This window comes from Mytilus trossulus, chromosome 4 (assembly GCF_036588685.1).
Source record: "Mytilus trossulus isolate FHL-02 chromosome 4, PNRI_Mtr1.1.1.hap1, whole genome shotgun sequence".
Taxonomy (NCBI): Eukaryota; Metazoa; Mollusca; class Bivalvia; order Mytilida; family Mytilidae; genus Mytilus; species Mytilus trossulus.
This window is the reverse complement of record NC_086376.1, coordinates 34,483,324-34,509,100: the sequence shown is the minus strand read 5'-3', so window position 1 is coordinate 34,509,100 and position 25,777 is coordinate 34,483,324. Positions and strand designations below refer to the sequence as shown.

The window sequence follows — 25,777 nt, the reverse complement described above, 5'->3', positions numbered from 1 at the left end:
GGTACCACCTTAAGGGGCTCGCAGGTCTAAATCAACTTTTTTTTCCAATATTGGATTTTGCTATTTTTTTCTATGATTAAACTTTATACCTAATAAAAAAATATAGGGTCACCGTTCATTTATGCTCAAAATCTGCCTCTGAAAGAAGCATACCTTTTTGTAAATGTCCTTTTTTTCTGTTGAACTAATAGGAGAAATATTGGTAATATCGAAATTAAAAAAGAATTTAGTCACAGAAACCGCTTAAATTTTACAATTATTTAGTTGATGTATAGCTTGTTTGAAAACAATAATAAAAAATATAGGTCGCCAATGAGTTAAAAAAGATATTTCCATTTAAAAGTCAAAAAATGAAGTTTTTGAACCAAAGGGAGTTAATTTGGAACTTTTTCAATGACATAACCATTTTTAAAGTCATCTGTGGCCAAACTAAATCAAATTTTCTGGGTGATTTTTGTACCATGTTATAAAGTAATAACTAATAGTGTAATAATTAAAATTTGTAATGAAAAAACAAATGTTAAATTTTTTGCAGATTTTTTTTTTTTTTTTTTTGTACTGAAAAAATGAGAAAAAAATAATTGTTCATGATTTTTTACTTGATAAAATTCTAACTGTAAGAAGAAACTTACTGGAACTCCAACTGACACAGAGGAAACAAACTTTCCTTTGTCCATTGTCCACACTTGTAATTCACCATCTTCTTTCACACTCTAGTAATTCAATTATTATCAATTAACTCTCAATCAGGAATAACCAGCATTGTTTAAAGTGAAACATAAATGAATACAATAACATTTGTTATCTTTGGAAAGAAGTTAAATGATATATTCATGGGGATAATAACAAGTGTACCGTGTGTAATAAAATAAGTTAATAAAATACATTATTTGAATAAAAAATTTAGTGAGCAAGCTAACATACCCTTAACTCAGAATAAATTTCAGTCTTTTTAGTAGCCCACCTCTAAAAAAAGTCTGAAAGCAGTTTATAAAATCATCTTCTACAAATCTAAAATATATGTAGGGATTTGGATATGGTGTAAGAAGAAGTTGATATTAATAACATTTTTTATAAAACTCTCTAGATGATTATAATGCTTCATAAACATTGATTGTAAGATCCTTAAAATAATAGTTCTCTGAACAGTAACACTGAAACAAATATAACACAGCTTCTGTGTAAACTTACTACAACATGCTCATTTCCAGTCAGACATCCAATACCCATTACTGTTCCCCAGTGTAAATCTTTCAGTAATTTGAGAGAGTTTGGAATCCCTGCTTCATACAAATGTAGAGATCCCTAAAATATAAAAAAAATAAAACATTGTAGCCCTGTTTATCATTGTTATAATTTTGAGAGAGGTTTAGCTAGATATAAAACCATATATTAATCCACCGTTTTCTACATTATAATGAAATGTCTCTAATAAGTTAGGGATATAATATTTGTTTTTCATTCCTTTGATGTGCTTGAGCTTTTGATTTTGCAATTTTGCTAAGGGACTTTGCGATTCGAATTTTCGTTGGAGTTCAGCATTTTAGCTATTCTACTTTGTTAGTACAAAGATTTATGTTTCTTTCCTTTGTTAATAAGAAACTCTTTTCCTTCTTTTCTGCCACTAATGGCCATTCAAAATTACATTATTCTATAAAGTTACCTCACAAGATCCTATCGCCAGACGTCTGTAACTAGGAGGGAAGCTTAGAGATGTGATTGGATGATTAATATTACATTATTTTATAAAGTTACCTCACAAGATCCTATCGCCAGACGTCTGTAACTAGGAGGGAAGCTTAGAGATGTGATTGGATGATTAATATTACATTGTTCTATAAAGTTACCTCACAAGATCCTATCGCCAGACGTCTGTAACTAGGAGGGAAGCTTAGAGATGTGATTGGATGATTAATATTACATTGTTCTATAAAGTTACCTCACAAGATCCTATCGCCAGACGTCTGTAACTAGGAGGAAAGCTTAGAGATGTGATTGGATGATTAATATTACATTGTTCTATAAAGTTACCTCACAAGATCCTATCGCCAGACGTCTGTAACTAGGAGGAAAGCTCAGAGATGTGATTGGATGATTAATATTACATTGTTCTATAAAGTTACCTCACAAGATCCTATTGCCAGATGTCTGTAACTAGGAGGAAAGCTCAGTGATGTGATTGGATGATTAATATTACATTGTTCTAGGACTCTACAGTCTTCTGATTTTGTATCTATCAATCTTAACATACCATCCTGAAATAAAAATTATACTAAAAATTCTTTATGCACCGGTCCTAAGCCAATAATCTGATGTACAGTAGTTGTCGTTTGTCTATTTATTTATTTATTGTTTGTTTGTTTATGTAATTTATACATGTTTCTCGTTTCTCATTTTTTTTTAAATAGATTAGACCGTTGGTTTTCCTAATTTGAATGGTTTTACACTAGTAATTTTGGGGCCCTTTATAGCTTGTTGTTCAGTGTGAGCCAAGGCTCCAAGTTGAAGGCTGTATATTGACCTATAATGGTTTACTTTTATAAATTGTTATTTGGATGGAGAGTTGTCTCATTGGCACTCATACCACATCTTCCTATATCTTTTAAACATTAAAAATGATTTATATTGGTCTTAATAAGATGGCTCTGTTCTCCATACTTTTTCAAACTACTCTATGACATTTGAAAGAGCGCTGTTTCCCAAAAATTATTGTACCACATTTATTATAAAATCTATCACATAACTTATTTGTATAGCACCATTGTAAAAAAAACATACCCTTGGGAGTACACTCACGATTAAAGGTACGGAGGTCTGTTCAAGAAAATTTAAAATATTGTCTTTCCCATATAGTCTCTTTATTACTGTATGCATTTAAATAAGCATGATATTCTTTAACATTAGTGAAGAGGCATTCTTAAATGATTAAACATTGTTTTATATATCATTTGATGACTTCTAAAATAAAGTTAAAAAAAAATTAATAAGAGTGACAATACAATTAACAGTTTTAGTTGTTTTATTTACCTGTCCTCCAACATATAATCCTCTCTTATGTAAAACTATACAATCAAAACTTCCTTCTGTCATTGAATTACTTTCATCAGCTACAACAGAAAGTAATCATACAAAATATGTAATATTAACATTTATAAGTAAAGTACTGTTAAACAGGTACACAATTTTACTAAAATTTCCTTCTAGATACACATGTACTAGCTTTTGATCATAAACGAACTTCTGCCCAAGTTTGGTACAAATCCAGGATAGAATAAGAAAGTTATTAAAAAATTTAAAAAATTTAACCACAGAGTGAATGTAATGTTTCCTGGCAGAAAAACTTACCACAGAGTAAGCTAGTGAATGTAATGTTTCCTGACTGAAAAACTAAGTCCATTTCTAAGTAAAATATGGAAAAACATAAAAAAAAAAAATTATATATAAATTATATATAATTTACTATTATACTATCTTATGATCATTAACAAGGTTCTGTCTAATTTTGGTAGAAATCCAGAATAGTTTAAGAAAGTTATTAAAATTTCAAAAACTTTAACCATAGGCACAGAGTGAATTTTGTGAAAGCCGACGGAATGTAGGATTGCTTTGTCTTGCTTTTTAAACTAAAGTCCAAAGCTCGACAATAATCATTGGCATATTCTAGATACATTAATACTGGTTATTCTGTCATAAAAGTCCTAAGGCAGCAACCACTTGATTTTCTAGGGGGGGCTATGGGTTTTTTTTCTGTGCAAACTTTTTTTTTCGCCTTCGGCAAAGAACAATTTATTTTTTTTTGCGACAAACCGATAACAATTTTTTTCTTTCAATTTTAGCATTACATATAGTGGCAGCTGAGGGTGAAACAAACAATTTTTTTTTCTCAGGGTCCAAAACAAATTATTTTTTTCACCAAAACCTGGAATCAAACTTTTTTTTCCAAAAAAAACCATAGCCCCCCCCCCCCCCCCCCCCCCCCGAAAATCAAATGGTTGCTGCCTAAACATTTATAAAAAATCCAATTTGGAAGACCACTACAATAAAACTGTAAGAATTAGTTTTCTAATTCTGACTGATTCACCTTTATGAAGAAAACAAATCTTATAAATATATTTGAAATCTGTTCAACTGCAAATCTAATCCTTAATTATTTTAAAAGTCTTGCTGTTATTTTGGTGCTCAATATAAATAATACTGAGTATATGCATGCACATATTAAGATAACATTAAACACACAAGCAAAGCTACAATGGAATTAAAAATTTACCTAACAATCAGTCCATATACCAAATAAAGTAACTATTTTACTTATGAATAGTATAAAATAAGCATCTGTTCATAAGACATGAAGCATCTTAGGTCTTCAAACTTTTCAAAGCTTCATGACCAATAACTACACTGTCACTGGATAAGATTCCTATGTATACATTTAAAGACTTGTTTCAGGGGAGACAAACTTTAATATTTAGATATCTTTTGAGCAATTCATAGAAATTATGAGTGCATTTTTTCAAAAGAACTGCTTTTGACAATATGACATCAACATGACAATTTGTTTGAACTTGATTCTGTTTATTTTTTAACAATATTAATTGTAAATCTATTAATAATGTTGATAAGGCTTGTTTTGAAATTTGCATAAAAATCATTGATTAAAAGTGTGGTTTTACTTCATAATTCATTATCAATATTGAGTTTGGAACGTGGCTTAAGTTTAGACAATCAGAATTATACCAAAAACAATATACATAAAAAACATTATTTTTCTATTATAGAAAATAAAATGTTCATTCAAATAGCAAATATTAGTTTTATAGCTACAATAAAACATAATTCTAAATTCACACTCCTTTTTCTATATTGTGAAAACATAAAAAGTTATGTGTTATAAAAAATCTATCATACGTTAATGTTGTAATATTCGTACACAATCTGTGCTCACAACTTACCACCAAGTTTTGTTTGTTTACGAGCTAGATAAAAATAAATTAAGACAAAAGTTCTTTCAAAGAAATATTTACAGATCAACTAAATTGTTAAATGCATTTTTTTTAAATATATAAATATGTATACATAAAGAAAAGTTCAGTAGAATTTGTAAAGAGGTAACATTTTCTGATAAGAAAATTAATAAAAGATAATATCATTTTAAATAATCACATTTACTAGCACTTTCACAGCTTTCACAGATCTTTATACATTTTGTACCTGATGACATGTGAAAGGCGTCAAAGTGTATATATATTTACCATAAAAATTCTCATCTTATAATTTTTACGTTTACCCTAACATTTTGTATAAATAAATCCACCTGATTTTTGTCCATAGTCTATTAGAAAAAGATATAAAAGGAGAAAAAATAATCAAAGGAAACTGATACACATACCGTACATAAACATACTGCACAAAAATCAGAAATGCTGAAAAATCAGAAATACACAAATGAAACTTACACATGTTAATTAAATCTGTCTGTGACTGAAATCTACTATTTGCAGCACTTGTAGCTCTAGACATTGGCGTTTCTGCTCTCAATGGAGGATAATATAATACTCGGGCTTTTATTACTTCCCCATCAACCTGTGGAAAACAGTGAAATATAACAGTTGTACTGTAAAATAACAAATGTTGTCATTGAATGCTCTTGCCTTAAGCTAAAGTATATATTAATATTATCATACTGTCTTTATTTGAATTTGCTATACATTGTATCTGCTCAAATGTAAAACTATTACACAAATTATTTTTTCTACTAATCGAATACAGCAATAAGAAAACTCTGACTCCATCTAGTCCTTTCTAGATCTTTACTTAATAATAATCTTAAAAGTGAATTCAATAAGAAATAAAGGTCTGATAAGGATAACAACCAAATGATAAAAGAAGAATAAAGGATAAGCAAATATAATACCTTATTTGCAAATGCAACCTTTTTACGTGAAATATAATTATATTTCTTTTACCACTGAACAGCCATACTTTAAGGTGGTACCCAACACTTAAACTAAAATTAATTTGTCTTGTTTAATTTTCTTAAAACTTTGACAAAGTATTTACTTTGACCCTTTGACACAAATATAAAAATATTAAAAAGTTTGAACCAACCGTTTTATCAGAAAAATTACAGTGGTTATATAGCAGTTTGACAAACACTTATTTTGATCATTGAGAAACTTAATATTCCCTTATAACACAACGTAATTAAAACGTTTAGCTGATTTTACAGAGTTATTTCCCTGTAGTGTTAGGTACCACCTTAAGCTTCGATATCTTATATTAAATGATATACAATAAATCTAACAGGATTTTCATTTCTTACTCTCATTAGCTGTCCTCCTTTACATCCAATAAATAAATCACCCCCTGGAGTCCATGCTTGACAAAGGGGGATAACTCTTGGTGTTAAATCCTGTATTTCCTCCAACTGCTCAGCTTTTTCTCCCACCAGTCCCGCTATAGCTGGTCTAGGTACATCAATAGTGTAAGAAGTCATTCTAGTGGAGGCTCTTGTTGGTTGGTCACGATCTTTATCCTCATCTCCATAAATAGATGGCTCAGAAGGTGGAAGTTTTACTTTTCTGCAAAATATGTTCAAATATCAACCTGTTGCTTAAACTCATAACAATTAAATTATAAACCATACACAATTTCATTACAAAAACTTCAAGTTATATCTATAGTTTTCATTTTTTAAAATGAATAAGGGTGTAATGCTCTAAGAAGAATACAAAACACCAGAACACCTGCAAGTAAGAATAAATCCAAATATAAGCATAGATAAAACATTATAAATCATCATTGTTATCCCGTAGACAATGCTTGAATCTTTTTATTTAACTTACTGAGGCTGTAGAAGGTATTTATCATTAGACTGTTCTGTCTGCCAAAGGGTTATAGATCTTTCTGTGGTTATACAGATTTGCCTCCAGCTGCCTGGGTTAAAGTTCATGCTCGTTATTGGTTCTGAAGGAACTTTTGTTGATGTCAGTTTAGTTCCATTTGTATAATTCCTATAAAATACAATTCAATATTCATCAAAGCTTAAAAATACCTAATAACTCTCAGATTCTTATTAAAAATTCATGCATTTTACAAATTACCTTTATTTCATTAAATCAAGGGAAAACTTTCCATTCACAAATCGAAAATTTAAAAATAAGAGTGTGCATTAATTACTTTCATTTTGCTAATTTTAATTTGATATTTATATTTTGTGAGGAAATATATTATAAAATCTGCTTCCAAATAAAAAAATTAATTAAATCTCACCATAGAATGAGTTCAAAATCTGGGACTCCTGATACTGTACATAGGTATTCACTTTGGGAGAAACTCATTTTGTGGTATTCTAGTTGAGTACCATCTAGAAAAAGAACATGTTTGTATCATCATAAAACTTTCATAGTTAAAAAGCAGGAATCCTACAATATGATGTAAAATTGTTATGGAAAGCAACTTTAATTTTAGTTTCTTGTGTACAATTTGGAAATTAGTATGGCGTTAATTATCACTGAACTAGTATATATTTGTTTAGGGGCCAGCTGAAGGACGCCTCCGAGTGCTGGAATTTCTCGTTACATTGAAGACCTGTTGGTGACCTTCCGCTGTTGTTTTTCTATGGTTGGGTTGTTGTCTCTTTGATACATTCCCCATTTCCATTCTCAATTTTACTATTATCATATTATTTTTTTTAAATATAGTTCATTTAGCTTGCAATTTATATATATATTCAAATATTTTGTTCTTTTTCATCATAAGTCCTTCTATATATGACTATAAATAACCAATATTTGTTTTTTTTATTTAGACAGTTTAATGTGTATTGTTCTTTTTTGTTTTATTGTACAGTTCTACTAAAAGGTCAGATCATGTTGTTTTTACATCATATTTAAACATATTACTCAACAAAACATTCTGTCATAATTTTTGTTAAGATATAAAATTTAAGTATGATAGTTTTTGTATGTATTAAAGTGCAGTTCAGAGTAATAATTAACAGAACAAGTTGACTATCCCTCTGGTATCTTTCGTCCCTCTTTTATGATTTTTTTCCAGAAGTTTCATATTTGATGGAATCATTGCCTTAAGACTTAAAACTTTTCTGTACAATATAATTTCACTTCTATTTTTATAAGTAATTGTTACCTTCTAGCATCATCAATTCTCTGAATGTTGGGTAAACATATATGCAGATCTTAGGATTGAGACACTGTTCGGCTACAGCAAAACATTTGGCATTTGGATGCACAGCAAATGGTCCAACACCATTTCCCTTGAAATTGAAAACCGTTTCTGCTCCATCTTCAGCCACAAACTTGACATTACTGCCACACTGGTAACATATAACATCCTTATCAATGTATCTAGCTGGTGAACCATTATATCCCTGAGCCCACCTTAAGAATAAATGATATTCATACAATAAACAGTTTCCTTTCCAAAAAGATTGTCAACAAGTGACAAGGAGATAAATTAAGTGTTCAAAACCTTATATACTATTCATTAAATTAATACAAATTAATAGGAAAAAGATGTATAGTTATGATAAATGACACAAGTAGAATATATTTAGAAGTACATTTTTAATATATATCACTACTTATATAATATACATGTACTAAAATATTGACGGTAGACATTATACATTTGTAATAATAAACTACAGGTAATGATAGGAAATTACCAATTACAATAAGGATTGTTGTGAACTCCTGTGCCTAAACATAGCTTTAGGCAGTCTAGAAAAGGCAAATGACGGACATGAGAGAAACTTTTATTCCATAGGTGAGTGAGGCCTATCAATAACTAACACAATAGCCTAACTATAAAATCTTACCATTACCTAACCAAATACCTTAAACTACTTGATGTAAAGGATTTTCTTATCTGATACATCATTGCATGCAGTATTGCAGGACTTAAAAATATTGCATATTATCTGGTTTGTGTCATAGATTAATATCACATTCCTGTTTTTCTGGTACATTTCCAAGGTAAAAAAAAGCTTAAATTATGCACCAATCTCAATTTCCTTTTTATGAATGAGTTTGTCAGGAATTTAGCATGATTTCATGTACATGTATGTTACCGTTGCTTCCTGACACTTATACATGTATGCATTATGATGTTACTAAAATAGCAATGGCCATGACAGCTAAACGTTGAATGAACACCATTTATAAATGCATTTATCTTCCTTAGAGTTACAATGGTTGACTTAATTAGGTCAAACTATGTCTTTCTTAACCTTTTCCTCCATGAAATTATTTTTTTACATATTTGATTCGCATAGGATTTTTTCAATAAAATAAAATTATCAGGTTTAAAGTATCAATGCATTGTGGTAGCTAATATTTCATTACGTGAAATTCCAGTGAGATGTTCTCAAGAATATCCCTTTTATATTAGATACAAAATTTATCAGGCCTGATACAGAAGGCGTCAAAAGGCGTCATTATGGAGTAAAGGGGTGGCTTCAAAAGGCATCTATATGGTGGAAAGGGTTAACCAGATGCTCCGCAGGGCGTAGCTTTATACGACCGCAGAGGTTGAACCCTGAACGGTTGGGGCAAGTATGGACACAACATTCAAGCTGGATTCCGCTCTAAATTTGGATTGTGATTAAAAAGTTGACACAGCATAGGTTTCTGACACAGAATGAATGTATTCAAATGAACTTAAAATTTTTGTTTTCTCTTAGAGCAATTCACTATGCTGTTGAATATTAATCCTCTCAAAAAAATGTTTGAAGAAATTTTCTTTTTATTTATGAAATTTCAAATGAGAAAAATTGAACCCAATTTTTTAATCACATCCCCCTTTCCCTTATTCCAAAACTAATTTCAATTAAAATATTCTAATGGAGTTTGCAACAATTACTACTCATTTAAATACATTATAAAATATTAAGATGTAAAAAAACTGCTTGTTATCACTGAATGGTAAAGATTATTTAAATTTATCAGTTGGTAGTAAAAAGTGAATATACATTGTATATTGTATAAAACAAAGATTTAAGTTGATTCTGGACAAAGAAAGATAACTCCAATTAAAAAAAATTATTGCAGATATTTCTTGCTTACTATACTGGACAAAGAAAGATAACTCTTAATTAAAAAAAAATTTGCTATTTCACAATATTGTGAAATTAGATATTTCTTGCCATTGCACAATACTGTGCAATTGAAAAGACTTGCTGTTGCACAATACTTAATATAATAATTTTAGATCCTGATTTGGACCAACTTGAAAACTGGGCCCATAATCAAAAATCTAAGTATACATGTTTAGATTCAGCATATCAAAGAGGCCCAAGAATTTAATTTTTGTTAAAATCAAACTTAGTTTAATTTTGGACCCTTTGCACTTTAATTTAGACCAATTTTAAAACTGGACCAAAAATTAAGAATCTACATACACAGTTAGATTTGGCATATCAAAGAACCCCAATTATTCAATTTTTGATGAAATCAAACAATGTTTAATTTTGGACCTCGATTTGGGCCAACTTGAAAACTGGGCCAATAATCAAAAATCTAAGTACATTTTTAGATTCAGCATATCAAAGAACCCAAAGGTTTCAATTTTTGTTAAAATCAAACTAAGTTTAATTTTGGACCCTTTGGACCTTAATGTAGACCAATTTGAAAACAGGACCAAAAATTAAGAATCTACATACACAGTTAGATTCGGCATATTAAAGAACCCCAATTATTCAATTTTGATGAAATCAAACAAAATTTAATTTTGGACCCTTTGGGCCCCTTTTTACTTAACTGTTGGGACCAAAACTCCCAAAATCAATACCAACCTTCCTTTAATAGTCATAAACCTTGTGTTTAAATTTCATAGATTTCTATTTACTTATACTAACGCTATGGTGCGAAAACCAAGAAAAATGCTTATTTGGGTCCCTTTTTGGCCCCTAATTCCTAAACTGTTGGGACCGAAACCCCCAAAATCAATACCAACCTTCCTTTTGTGGTCATAAACATTGTGTTTAAATTTCATTGATTTCTATTTACTTTAACTAAAGTTATTGTGCGAAAACCAAGAATAATGCTTATTTGGGCCCTTTTTTGGCCCCTAATTCCTAAACTGTTGAAACCAAAACTCCCAAAATCAATCCCAACCTTTCTTTTGTGGTCATAAACCTTGTGTCAAAATTTCATAGATTTCTATTAACTTAAACTAAAGTTATAGTGCGAAAACCAAGAAAATGCTTATTTGGGCCCTTTTTGGCCCCTAATTCCTAAAATGTTGGGACCAAAACTCCCAAAATCAATACCAGCCTTCCTTTTATGGTCATAAACCTTGTGTTAAAATTTCATAGATTTCTATTCACTTTTACTAAAGTTAGAGTGCGAAAACTAAAAGTATTCGGACGACGACGACGACGACGACGACGACGACGACGACGACGACGCCAACGTGATAGCAATATACGACGAAAATTTTTTCAAAATTTGCGGTCGTATAAAAAATCATTCCTAACTGTGAAGTAATAACAAGTCAAAAGCATTGCAACAAAGTAAATGTACAGAAAAGTGCAAAAATTGTGTATGTACCACATAGAAAGAATGAACTGAATTTACTTTGATTGATTCCTTGTCAACAAGTGTAACAAATTCATATAAAATACATTTGAACTTCATAGTCTATAACCCTTATCGCTATGTGTCGGCCATTACAGGAAATAATAAAGGTTCCGGTAAAATTTTGACATCATAATACAAAATATCTGACGCTACAATGAAAAAGGGATTGTCGCATGAAGTCAATAGGTCAAGGGTCGCAGATTCTCAAAAGTTCTAGCGACTGGGATTAGCGATAGGGTGTACATTGTATACATGAAGAAAGCTCGTTTATCATCAGGTGTCTATCAGTCATTTTTAGGCTGTGGTTTGCATCAAATTGTTAAAAAAAATAATGTGATTCGTCAAAATATCCTTAATATCTTGATTGGTTTCGATATATCACAAATAAATATTGTTTCCATTATTTTGGGGAAAAAAATAAATGTGATGCATCAAAAAATCAGATAATTTTTATTTTGTCTATAGTCGCCGTCAGCTGAAATTCTATCGGTTATCGGTAAAAATAATCTAAACTATCAACCACCTTCACTGGAGATATAATTTTTCACATTCAATTCATAAATCGTGAACAGAAAAACCACTACTGACCTACCTTTTAAGTGATTGCACTGTGATAATTCTGACCTTCACATTTTCCAAGACTATTTTGAATGGAAGAATCTGCTATTGTTTTTACCGGAAGTGTTTCCGTGGAGTTCAATTTGATAACATTTGCATAAACGCTGGAAACCATATCACATCAATGACAAGAACATTTCAGGAAACTGCATAAGTGACGAATGTCACATGTAAACAAATGATCCTCATAGAAACGAAGATGGCGGAATTACAATGAAAAACATTCTGGAAAATGTGAAGGTCAGGATTATTACAGTGCGATCACTTAAGGAGGTAGACCTAGGACTAGGTTAAGGGAAATCACTCTTAAAATCATCAGTATGTTTGTGTCACCCATTTTCATAAATTTATTCAAAGCTTCAAGGTTACATAGATTATTTCCAATCTGTTTCAGGTAAATGCTTTAAATACGTTGATGATACTTGACTTTTACAAACACATAACTGATTTAAAGATTTATCTCCCTGAACCAAGTCTACCCTCTTAAAAGGTAGGTCAGTAGTGGTTTTTCTTTTCACAATGTATGAATGGAATGAGAAAACTATATCTTGAGTGAACGCGGTTGATAGTTTAGATTATTTTTACCGATAACCGCTACAAATTTCAGCTGACAGCGACTATAAAAGAAAGTGTACATTTAACGGTCATATCCCAAAAATTAATGTTAATGTCATTTGGCAAAAAATGTAATCGTCATCAGTCATTACCATACCGCCATTACAGCCCTCATATATACAATAATTTCTAAATTAGTATACATAGTCTTTAGTCTTTAGTATGCGTCATCTTGACACTGATTTTCTCATATGTAATTTGGTCACTTGCGCGTTTGTATACATTAATCACGTTTGTATTTTCTCTTTGTACTTTCACTTTAATTTAGGTAGGCGCTGTTACTGATTTATAAAAACAAATGATCAAATCTTTGAGTATCGTCTATAAACTCGGAAACTGCATATTGTATGTCTGCACTGGCTTCGGTGTTAAGTAATTCATCTAGATCTAGATTAAGTGTTCCGGTTTTGAAATATAATGACTGGCGGAGTTTTTCTCTATCCAAACTGTAATTGTCACAAGATAATAAAAAATGTTCTACAGATTCTATTTCTCCGCAAGTACATTTGTTGTCTTCTACATGTCTGTTAATGAAATGTTGATACCCCTTTAGTTTGGAGTATCCTGATCTGAGACTGTTTAGAATATTGAAGTGTTTTTTTGATGGGAAGTCGAGTTTGATTTTTTACATATTGATGCTGAAACTGATATTTTTTCTCTTAAACAGAATAAGTTTAATAACAGCTCAATAAATTTATAAATACGTAAATGATGAACAGATTTTTGAGGCATTATTTTCTGCTGAGAGCTTACGTTAGTTCGAGTTGTCCAATAGCGTCCATTTTTTGTGTATTTTGTTTTCCTAACAAATTGTCAGGTGCCTCCACTACTTTGAATCCGCCATTGCGCTTGTTTGTTGCTATGTACAACTCTCGCGAGTTTTACTTTGTATCAGCACCAAGAAAACGATAATAACTAGCATTTGAATAAAATGTAATAGTCTAATTATTTATAACCACAATATATTCTGTTCACAATAATTTTGTAACTAATATTTTGAAACTCATATTATGGATCTATGACAAGGTTTTTAAAAAACAACTTAATAACAAAATTATCGTTTTGTTATTTCCAGGTCACACATTTACCGGCTGACATGTGGATTGTGAAGGACGTTTGATAACAGAAATATGCGTTTGAAATGATCTGAAACAATTAAGCTCTTGCCGAAATTAACGAAATCATGCTTCCAGACGCTAGAAAACCGCTATTTAGAATTTTATGTCATTATAAGTCAAAACCGAACAGCTGTGTCCTGCAGCACCAAAGAAATTTTTGTAAACAATCACTTTTTGAAAACCACAATGTTAAGAAATTTGCTCAGAACATTAATTCAAAAATCATTGCCATAGGGGAATTGTTTGTGCAACAATGCAAAGCAGTTGCAGCTCAGAGATTACGGAGGTCATTCCAGATAGTTGCTTCTTATAGACGAATGTATGGAGACAATTCTCTAAAGAGAGTCTTAAATGAACTAGGAAATTCTCTTTTAAAACACTGTGAAAAAAGAAATCTCTTATTTCTCTGTGGTTTACCATTATTCAAGTGGGAGGAGGAAAGAATATCCGACAAAGAACTTAATAGGTGCTTATTGTATTTATTTTAATTCATACATTTTCCTATGCTTTTATTAATAATGCTATTATTGTTATCATTGGAGACGAGGAATTTATTTCTCCACACCTGTAACCTCTAAGTTGCTCTAATACACAAAAATTCAAATTGTATATCTGTGTCATTGAATTGCCCTGACGCATGAATATATTTGTTGGTTAACCTAGTATAAAATTGAGAATGGAAATGGGGAATGTGTCAAAGAGACAACAACCGACCATAGAAAAAAACAACAGCAGAAGGTCACCAACAAGTCTTCAATGTAGCGAGAAATTCCCGCACCCGGAGCCGTCCTTCAATTACTTGAAATTTGAAATTTGATAAAAAAAAAATAGCTTTTAAAACTTAAACTTTCAATTATATGAATGATTTGTGTTTATTATTTTTATTAAAAGATTAAAGCGAAATGTACATAAATATTTCTAACGCCGAGTCATATTGTGTTATTATCACTGCCGTCTTGCTTACATTGATTACAAAAAAGAAGTTTGGTCAGCATTGTCTATCGAAAAAATAAAAAAGTTAAATGTCAAGAACAATTTTCGGAAGTCCTCTTTATCAATCATATCAACATATTCTTTAATATGCAAATCAAAAGAATCATATACTTTTGGATTTCCAATGTGTTAAGATTTGTTTGTTTGTTTTTTTATCATATATACTTAACTGACCCAGTGTTTAAAAACTTATCACTTCATTATTTTGAGGAAGCCAACTTTGCTGATAAGAACAGTTCTGATTTAAAAAAAATCTGTGAATGGGTCTTACTCTATAGTATGGACTCGGCAGATTCATTTCAACAAGTAATTCTACTGACTTACCCGAATATAAATCCTAGTGAGAATCCTTCTCTGAATTGTCATGAGCCTTTAAAAGTATTAAGTTGTGAACAATATTAATTAATTAAACAGAAATTTACAATCGCTTTTCTATTCTGTTTAAATCCAGGAAAACACCTTGTAAATACTTTTAACAGTAGCTACAGTATTCTATCCAAATTGTTTCCATTTATCAATTGTTATTTTTTATATATTTCATATGTTTATTCAGTTTGATAGATGATATGGCACAGGTTCAACACATTGAAGAAGATTTTAAGAAACCTACAGACGACAAAGGATATTTAAAGAGTTGGGAAAAAGTCATTGAAAGTGAACACTTAAAAGTTTGGAGAAAACCCATTCCAGATTCTTACTTATTTGAATACAAAGGTTTATCACCATTCTTTATCTCTATTCTTGCAGAAAAAAAGTTCAATCTTTTGATTATGTTTACATATAAACTGTATAAACAGACAAAGAATATTAAAACTTTTTTTATATACAATTATTTGAAAATGTTTTGTAAATCTAAACTTATGTAGCAGGCTTTATAAACTACATCTGTAGCTATGTTATTTGTCAGTTCCAAGAATTCTAGATCAGGATGCTTCAGATTTAAAATACTACTGTAGAAACATTAATTTTCGTGGGGTTAAAATTTCATGGTTCTGTCTCAATGTAAGATTTCATTAGGATTTAATTTTGTGGTTTCCAGTAAATGGAAGTGATCTCTGATGTAGAGTAAATTTTCGTGGAGGTTTTAATATCCTGGATATATTCTTTCCACAAAATAAACGAAATTAAATCCTCCACGAAAATTTCTGCTTTTACAGTGTCTAACTTTATTTTTACATTTCAGTATATGGAACATTTTATGATGTTACACCTACATGTTTCTTTGATATTCAGGTGAGTGTAGCATAATGAAACATTTTATGATGTTACACCTACATGCTTGGCATTCATGTTAGTGTTGCATAAATAAAATCTTAAGTTTCCAGATTCTTGGAAGTTTCTCATTTGGTCAAAAACTATAAAACATCTCCAGACAAATTGCTTACTTTTCAAAAGTTACAGAAAGAGGTGAAGAGAAGTTAGTGAATACGCTGTCAAGTCTTTAAATACGAAGTTGATCACCTTCAACATGTATATTTTCTCCATGTTTGGTCCAAAATGCATTGAATTTTTAAAAAAGAAATGAGTATAATATTTTTACCATGGAGAAGAATGGATATAGTACATTTGATCTTGACTCAAAATCATGTACTACCCGTTGATGATGAAAAAAATATAAAGCAAAACCAACAGCTCTCTTGTTCATATTCCTCATCTCAAACACACAAGAGAAATTTGTTTTTAGATGATAACCATGTCCTGCAGTTATTGCAGTTGTCTTGGATGTTTTAATATATATTTTAAGAAAATAAAGAAATGAAAGTTGATAGTGAATCTTTTGAAAAAATAAAGTTGTATATATATTTCAGAGAGATTTAGAATATCGTAAAGAGTGGGACCAACGTGTGATAAAGCTAGAGATAGTAGACAAAGATGAACAGACTGGTACAGAGATTGTCCAGTGGATCACACAGTTTCCTGTATGTCATTATCATATTTAGAAAAAAAATCATGTTATAATTGTCCTGTTTGTCAAAAAAAAAAAAATCAATTCAGGTAATGGGGAGATCAGATAAATAACAAACAGAAATATTAATGGAATATTAACTGTGTATTTCTAAAAGCTGATTCTTAGTTGAAATAATTATTTGAAATTATTTTATACTTTTATACACCCATTTGTCTATCTCTCTGTGAACTGTCGTCAACATGTAGGATAGTTACTCAAAAATCCTTTAACCATTTTGAATAAAACTTTGGGGAATTGTTTATATCTGTTGATATGAGCTACTTTTGTTTTTCAAAATTTTAGATTTTATGTTTCAAAGTTGTGGGGTTTTATTCATTTAAAAAGAGGGGATTTTTACGGTTTTGAACAATAACTTAAAAGTGCTTTCACCTATTTGCAAGACATTTTGATGAATTGTTCATATCTATTGACATGAGCTCCCTTTCAATTTTTATAGATTTTAGATTATATGTTTCAGAGTAATAGTCCAGTCAATTTAGCATACAATTTACCCTTACCTTGAAGTAATTGCTCCAGAAGATTTTGAAGTTTTAATCTTTAGCTTATACCCCAAAAATACACAGAAAAAGTCCCTTCACATCTAACTTTAGGAAAACTAAAAAATCATGATTTTGAAATTCCTTTAGAGATTTGCATTGATATGGGAGATAACTCTGCAAAAAAGGTACAACTATAGTCGAAAACTTCAAAGTATCATACTATACATGAATGTTAAGAAATCAACCAAAAACTGACAAAAAAGTCAAAAAGTGCAGAGTTATCTCCCTTTCTGTGGAAATTAAAAATTCTGATTTTGTGTTTTACTTAAGTTAGATTTTATGGGACTTTTTTTCTATGTATATTTGGGGCTTAATGCTACAGATTAGAACTGAACATTTCCTGTTGCAATTAGTATGAGTTTCAAATTAGTTTGTCTGGACTTATCAGAATTTCTTTCATTGAAAAAAGGGGGATTTTCCAGTTTTTAAACAAGAACTAAAAGATACTTTTAGCAGGTCTCATGAAACTTTGGTGAATAGTTAAAATCTATTGATGTAAGCTCCCTTTTGATTTTTATAAATTTGAGATTTTATGTTTCAGAGTTATGAGGTTTTCTTCATTAAACAAGGGGGTATTTTCAATTTTTATGCCCCACCTACAATAGTAGAGGGGCATTATGTTTTCTGGTCTGTGCGTCCATTCGTTCATCCGTCCGTCTGTCTGTTAGTTCATCCGTCTGTTACATTTCAGGTTAAAGTTTTTGGTCAAGGTAGTTTTTGATGAAGTTGAAGTCCAATCAACTTGAAACTTAGTATACATGTTCCCTTTGATAAGATCATTCTAATTTTAATGCCAAATTAGAGAATTTATTCCAATTTTACTGTCCAGTAAACATAGAAAATGATAGTGCGAGTGGGGCATCCATGTACTGTGGACACATTCTTGTTTGACAACAAATCAAGTTTGATTTCAGCCGTTCTCATGTAACTTTGGTGAATTGTTTATACATATAGATGTTTGTTCCCTTTCAACTTTTGAAAAATTCTGATATGATATTTAAAAGTAATTGGTCTTTATTCTTTGAAATCGCTACAGGCGTATCATGCACTCATGGTGCAGCTGTTTTATTAAAATTTGTAATTGCAATAAATTATATATAAAGTAATGATAACATGCAACTTAGGTCGGGGAAAACCAAGTTTAACACAAGGGAGATAATTCAGGATTATTTAGTAGAACAATTCAATGTTGTTCCTTATTTATCAATAGATTGTGAAAGTTTAAACTCTTGTTACATCATGTCCTGTGTATTATAGTAGTATAATATGGATATTTAAATGTGTGTGCTTTTCATATTTTGCACTTTAACTATGCCAAAATCTCATAAAAAAGTCATAATGAACATGTTTATCAGAAAAATTATTGATATGTTAATAAGTTAACTTTTCATATATTGGTTTTGTTTTTCAGTATCCAATGTATAGTAGAGAATATTTATACAAAAGAAGATTTCAGGTTAGTGTATCTTTACAGAAGCTATTTTGTTAAATTCATATGAAACTTCAAATTATTTTTATATTAATACTTTAAGGATAAGATTCCCTATCAACAAGTGGACATGAACTTTCTTGCCAAAAACAATCCTTTATGCTATCAAATTCTTTCGTAAATATACTGATGCTTTTACTACAACACCTCTCATTAAAACTTTGACCATTGCACAACACAGTATGATGGGAACTGTTATGAAACAAAGAAATAAACCTGACGAGAAAAGGCTTATCGCGAAAAAAAAGTATCTATGAAAATAAGATGGTTCACAGTACATTATAGATTTATAATAATTATATTAAATAAACATCTGTGAGTTTGATGTGATTGTTTAAAATTCTTTACTTTGGAAGAGTTGCAGCCAGTAATGTCTTATGTGCTATCAAATCTTCAGAATAATTGTTGAAATAATGAAATGTTATTGCATTTGTATAAGAACTAATATTAAAATGGATGCATTACATTTTGTTTTCAGGTTGATAGTGCTAAAAATACGATGGTGATATGCTCTCATGTAGTAAATCATCCTAAATGTCCAGTAGACAAAACTCATGTGAGAGTGGTTACCTACTCCTCAACAATGGTCATTAAACCACATAAACAGTTTGATGATGTAAGTTATTAATGTGATAGTGACATTCTAGATAGCTACATTCTCTCTCCACAGGTGGTGTACTATTATTGTTAAGTGATTGTATTGGATACATATTAAGGCTAAGTAAGAAAGATGTCGAATTGCAATGATACTTGATGTAATTTTACTTGGTCACAACAATGGTGACGTCAAAAAGAGTAGTAGTGCAAACATTACAATTCAGAACAATTATTTGCTTTTCAATCTTATTGTGGTACCACCTTTATGAACAATAAAGTTATATAACACAAAAAAAGTTGTATAATATATTGCCAATGAGACAACTTTTGACAAGAGACCAAATGACACAGAAATTTACAAATGTAGGTCACCTTACCACCTTCAAAAATGACCAATTAGATATAAGAAGATGTTGTAGGAGTGCCAATGAGACAAATTTATAAAAGTAAACCATTATAGGTCAAAGTACAATCTTCAATGCCGAGCCTTGGCTCATACTGTACAGCAAGCTATAAAGTGCCCCAAAAATTACTTGTGTAGAACAGGAGGCCTTGAATGCTGTAGTGAAATATAATGGTGTTGTCATTTACTAAAAAAAAATCCCCATAATGTTATTATGAACTGACCATATTTGTACTAGATTTCACATGAGTCATCCCAGTTGTTTTTGTTTTACATTCAACAAATGTTGATTGCTGATATTGTTAGACATCGATGTGTCCACTCTAAGCTGAACTACAGTGATTAAAAGCGTTAAGTCCTAATTCTGGAAGGAAATTACTGTGGATTCATTTATTTTCGTGGGCACCAATTTTCGTGAATGAAGGAAAACTTGCATGTTCGTTGACATTTAATTTCATGGTTTTGCGAAAGTCTGTATACAAGCCTTTAGAAAATTTGTCATTCGTTGAACATTTGATTTCGTGGTTCCACGAAATCCACGAAAATTGGTATCCAACGAATAATAATGAATCCACAGTACAATGAAATTGAGATATAAAAGTCCCTCAGACAACTCTTGTGAAATTTATTGAAATGATTGACAGTCAATACAGCAAAATATGTTCATTTAGTATTCTAAACTTCAGATATCCTACTACATGACTATCACATGTAACAGTTGTTATGACCTGAACTGAAATTTAATTATTCAAATGTGATTTATATTTTACCTGGACACCATATACAAATGTAGATAAGTTAAGTTATGTATGAAAGTATCTTTGAGACTGCAATACACAGATTATGGTCTTCAATAATGAGCAGGAGCTTGCGTATACTAAGAACTCAAAACCTCACACCTTTCTGTCAAATTCTACAACACTATAGTGAAGCATAACTATTGTCTATAAAATCCACATTTTTAAAAAAAGTGATAAAAAAAATAATTTTAGCAGGTATATTGTCAGACAAATTTCCAACTTAATATTGACCATGTGTTGTGATATTATTCAATCCTTACCTTCATTCCCATTATTGTATATTACAGGATGGTTTGGATTATGTAATGACATATACAGATGATCCACAGGCATCATATACCAGCTTCTGTTATAGTTGGCTAGCTAAAACAGGTAAATAGTAATATAAGTGCAAACATGTTATAAAATATTGCTATAATTATAGATTATTGTTGGTTATCTCAACAAGATTGATTCTCTTGCTTGAGCCAGTCTGGCGAAAGTGAGAAAAGCAATTGAGTTGAGATGACCTATGATAATCTGTGTATGGCTATTTTACCTACGAAGATGTTGTTAATTTCCTTGACAACTGCACATGTTCCCTTAGTTTCTAGCGATAATTTTCATATCACTCGACTCAGCTGAGAGAGGAAATTATCACCAAGATTAAAGGAAAAATTTGTAAAATGGCGATAATAAATGTTATGATAGTTTCACAAAGGATATATTGTTCACCTTACATGAGATAGTTGCTTATGTTCCTTGAGGTGCAGTCTATTAGAATATTATAATAAATCTGCACTTATTCAAACTAAATGCCCCATCTTCAATCTGAATTGCAATTATTTTCCATTAAATAGTCTTTAATTCACATTTTTTATGAAAAATCTGCAAAAATGTTAAACGGTAAAAAAAGTCAAAAATGGAAAGAGTTGTTTTCCTTGTGTTAATATATACCCAGCCTGTATCTGGAATAAAGGTGACATTCACTGCTGGATATCTTGTCACAACGAAAAAATTAAGGAAAACCAGAATAAATGATATTTAGTGTCCAGACAGTATATATGCTACCTGTATTACTTTTAAGTTCACCAGATCTATTCCAGCTGTAATCACTTAATGTCAGTCATGTCGTCTGCTGCTATAGTTAATAATATTTTTTTCCCAATATATTCTCTGACACCATTAAATCAGTTCAACCAAACATGACCTGATGAATCCTAAAGTTTCTCTATTTCTAGATAATTAAGGGTTCATCTTCAAACAGATAAACTATGTCATTTGTTAATTATTCATTTTCCTCCAGGAATTTGTACGTTTAATTAACTTTTTTATGCTGATTTTTACTTAATTTTTTTTTCCTCCTGGCTGTTAAAAAAAATAATATTGTATTGTCCTTGATTTCTTTTTATCCAAAGATGTGTACTTGACACCACAACATTCTGGAAGATTTTTGCCTATTCCCTTTAATTATGGTTCATTAGTTTGTGTAGAAGCAATGTATTGAATCCTCTTTTCAATAAGTTTGTAATTGAGATATTGAAAAGTTAGCAGGTTTTCTTAAAGTGTTGCCATTTAAAGTTACATTTATATCATAGTTTGTAAATTACATATCTAAGGATTGCTTTCAGGGAAATGGTGGTGATTACATTATTTATTCAGAGCAGAGGCTTGTTTACATTTTTCATATTCTATACTTGTTTGATACTAATAATATAGTGTGTTTATCTTATAAAAAAAGATATTGACATCTAAAGTTGAATGTTGAAATAGACAATGACTGCATTGTCAGTAGTTAAATTCATATTTCTGATCTTATTTGTATGAATATGCTAATTTTCAAAACTTAGTTAAAATTGCATTTTTATAAATAGCAAGTTAAAAACTTTTAAGCAGTGTTTATGTACCAACTTTCAATTTTATTTTGTAATTTCAGGCGTTCCTAGATTTATGGATGAACTGCATAGTGCAGCTAAGAATCTGGAAAATAAAAGACAAAAAAGTGTTGATCTTTCAAAACAGAGTGATAAACAGAACAGTAATAATAATAATTCCAGACATTTCTGCTAATACCAGCTGACTTGAAGATAGATTGATGCAGGTGTCATGACCAATTCAAAGGCAGTCAAATGTGTTTAAATGGAATTTATTTGTGTTCAAATTATTTATTTCTGTCTGACAATCTTTACTTATTTTCCGCAGTCTTGAACATTTAACTCGGGACAAAAAATAAAACTAAAACTAAAATTTAAAAAAAATGTACTGTTTTCATTGTATCTTTTCAGTTTTCTTTTGAGTGGACTCCCAGTATTTTTTTTATTAATTAACATATGATACCTCATTAATATTGTTTAATTATCAGTTTGTATAGAGTTGATTTAAAATGAATTTTCGGGTTCAATTTGATTACACTAATCACAATCTTCCATAATCAGATTTATTGAAAATATTATTGGTTCTGTTAAGTTTAAACTGAAAATGAAAATATATATTTAAAAGTTGTTGCAACATATGAAAATTATATTGTAAATATGAGTTTTTCAAGTTGTAAAGTTTTAAAATGGAAGGTAACAAATTTAAATTTTTAAGTCGTCTCTAGTCATATATAGTTTATGAAGTACAGCAATGTATTTTGATTTAAAAAAAAATAATCAGTTCAAATGAATTGTTTTAAGCTGTGTAACTTATGACAAATTTCTTTCTGATGTAATATATATACAGCTACCAATATTGAGTATTAAACTATTTTGTTGAAAATCTATGCTAGGATATATGTTCATTTATTACAAAAAATGTCTCAACCATATCAAGTTATATTGATAGTTGTCACCATTTATGCATCATGTAAATTTTACATACATGTATGGCCTTAACAACTAGTGCTATTTGAATATTAAAATGTTTGATGGAGTATATTATGTTTTTATAATCCACCTAGTTATGCTCCATCTAGGAGCATTATGTTATTGGGTATGTGCGTAAGTTTGTTCATCTGTCTGTCCATTTCCCTCTTCTGATGTAAGTTTTTGGTCAATATAAAAAAGAAGATGTGGTATGATTGCCAATGAGACAACTATCCACAAAAGACTAAAATGACACAGTTGGTTTTTGCCGAAGTTAGTCAAATCAACTTGAGATGTAGTACACATGTTCTCTATGATATCATCTTTCTTATTTTAATGCCAAATTAGAGTTTGTACCCACAGGCACTTGTATCAGAAAAAAAAATCCTTTATACCTCAATATAACACAAGAATCTTGTCTCACATTTTTTTTTAATGTCCGCTGGTCGCAGAATTCTGTAACATGCCAATTTCTGGGTTGTAATGCGAGTTCTATACAGTAAACTAGCTGAGTTTTAATGAGAGTTCTATACAGTAAACTATCTGAGTTTTAATGAGAGTCCTGTACAATATATTAGCTGAGTTTTAATTAGAGTTCTGTACAGTAAAACAGCCGAGTTTTAATTAGAGTTCTATACCTTAAACTAGCTGAGTTTTAATGAGAGTTCTATACAGTAAATTAGCTGAGTTTTAATGAGAGTTCTATACAGTAAATTAGCTGAGTTTTAATGAGAGGTCTATACAGTAAACTAGCTGAGTTTTAATGAGAGTTTTACCTTAGCCGTATTTGGCACAACTTTTTGGAATTTTGGATCCTCAATGCTCTTCAACTTTGTATTTGTTTGGTTTATTACTATTTTGATATGAGCATCACTGATGAGTCTTATGTAGACGAAAAGCGCGTCTTGCATACTAAATTATAATCCTGGTACCTTTGATAACTACTTTGTTCAATAAACTAGCTGAGTTTTAATGAGAGTCCTTTACAATAAACTATCTGAGTTTTAATTAGAGTTCTATACAGTAAACCAGCTGAGTTTTAATGAGACTCCTGTACAATAAACTAGCTGAGTTTTAAGGAGAGTTCTATACAGTAAACTAGCTGAGTTTTAAGGAGAGTTCTTTACAGTAAACTAGTTGAGTTTTAAAGAGAGTTCTTAACAGTAAACTAGCTGAGTTTTAATCAGAGTTCTGTACAATAAACTTCCGAGTTTAATTAGAGTTCTATACAGTAAACTAGCTGAGTTTTAATCAGAGTTCTGTACAGTAAACTAGCTGAGTTTTAATAAGAGTTCTATACAGTAAACTAGCTGTTTGTGATATATTTCACAACCTTGATTTTTAATGAGAATTCTGTACAGTAAACTAGCTGTTTGTGTTATTTCACAACCTTGATTTTTAATCAGAATTCTGTACAGTAAACTAGCTGTTTGTGACATTTCACAACCTTGATTTTTTTTTTTTTTATTCAACAATATATTGCTTGCTGTTAACAATTGACAACCTTGATTCTTAACGAGAGTCCTAAACAGTAAACTAGCTGTTTGTGGTATTAAACAGCCTTGAGTTTCAATGAGAGTCATGTAGAGTAAACTAGCTGTTTGTAGTGATTAACAGCCTTGCGTTTTAATGAGAGTCCTGTACAGTAAACTAGTTCATACATAATGTGGTGGGGTTAAACAAGTTTGAAGGCGCCAACCCTCCTCATAATCTTGGACAGTGATTTAACAGACCAACATAAGTACAAAAAATGTAAATTTGATGGATACAAATAGAAATACATCTAACAAAACACAGAGTGGATATGTACTTGTACATCCCAACATCAAAATACAATTAAGAACAAACCTGTCAGTACTCGCAAATACTGACATCTTGTTCAAAGTAAATAAAAACTAATAAAGAAAATCGTGCAAGCAGCATCTAAGACTAAAACTATTGTTTCGTCTCGCCCTCGCTTCACAAGCCCAGTAGTCAGCACTTTCTGTTCTGACATGCATTATGGTTATATTTATAAATTAACTGTTTACAATTTTTTTTTGAAATATTAAGGCTTTTCTACTCAGGCATATGTTACCTTAGCTGTATTCGGCAAAACTTTTAGGAATTTTGGTCCTCAATGCTCTTCAACTTCGTACTTCATTTGGCCTTTTTAACTTTTTTGGATTCAAGCGTTACTGATGAGTCTTTGATAGACGAAACGCGCGTCTGGCGTAT

General features: G+C 30.5%; 2 protein-coding genes across 13 annotated transcripts in view; one reads left to right on the top strand and one right to left on the bottom strand.

Moving 5' to 3' along the window:
* LOC134715175 (cilia- and flagella-associated protein 43-like) overlaps positions 1-13,723 on the bottom strand; it is a 46,441-nt gene extending 32,718 nt beyond the window's left edge. For 11 of the 12 annotated variants that reach the window (XM_063577175.1, XM_063577179.1, XM_063577181.1 and 8 more), the window contains exons 1-11: positions 13,584-13,723; positions 8,146-8,396; positions 7,270-7,363; positions 6,843-7,010; positions 6,320-6,578; positions 5,454-5,580; positions 4,950-4,973; positions 3,028-3,107; positions 2,124-2,255; positions 1,192-1,305; positions 633-713 (exon numbers count right to left, since the gene is read on the bottom strand). In XM_063577175.1, coding sequence (XP_063433245.1) covers positions 633-713; positions 1,192-1,305; positions 2,124-2,255; positions 3,028-3,107; positions 4,950-4,973; positions 5,454-5,580; positions 6,320-6,578; positions 6,843-7,010; positions 7,270-7,363; positions 8,146-8,396; positions 13,584-13,612 — 1,359 coding nt within the window. In that variant the 5' untranslated portion in view covers positions 13,613-13,723. The remainder of the gene's footprint in view (positions 1-632; positions 714-1,191; positions 1,306-2,123; positions 2,256-3,027; positions 3,108-4,949; positions 4,974-5,453; positions 5,581-6,319; positions 6,579-6,842; positions 7,011-7,269; positions 7,364-8,145; positions 8,397-13,583) is intronic. The other variant, XM_063577177.1, reaches the window with a different exon arrangement.
* A 182-nt stretch (positions 13,724-13,905) lies between these two features.
* Positions 13,906-23,630, top strand: LOC134715177 (stAR-related lipid transfer protein 7, mitochondrial-like). The gene is made up of 8 exons (XM_063577186.1): positions 13,906-14,414; positions 15,495-15,655; positions 16,125-16,174; positions 16,750-16,860; positions 18,861-18,905; positions 19,417-19,554; positions 21,026-21,110; positions 22,654-23,630. The coding sequence occupies exons 1-8, from the start codon at positions 14,014-14,016 to the stop codon at positions 22,785-22,787; spliced, it is 1,125 nt and encodes a 374-aa protein (XP_063433256.1). The 5' UTR covers positions 13,906-14,013; the 3' UTR covers positions 22,788-23,630.
* Positions 23,631-25,777: the final 2,147 nt, after the last annotated feature.

Coding starts and splice junctions, on each gene's coding strand:
- LOC134715177 (XM_063577186.1), top strand. CDS start 14,014: ATGCTTCCAGACGCTAGAAAACCGCTATTTAGAATTTTATGTCATTAT. Junction 19,555..21,025: donor CACATAAACAGTTTGATGAT/GTAAGTTATTAA, acceptor TGTATATTACAG/GATGGTTTGGATTATGTAAT. Junction 21,111..22,653: donor TAGTTGGCTAGCTAAAACAG/GTAAATAGTAAT, acceptor TTGTAATTTCAG/GCGTTCCTAGATTTATGGAT.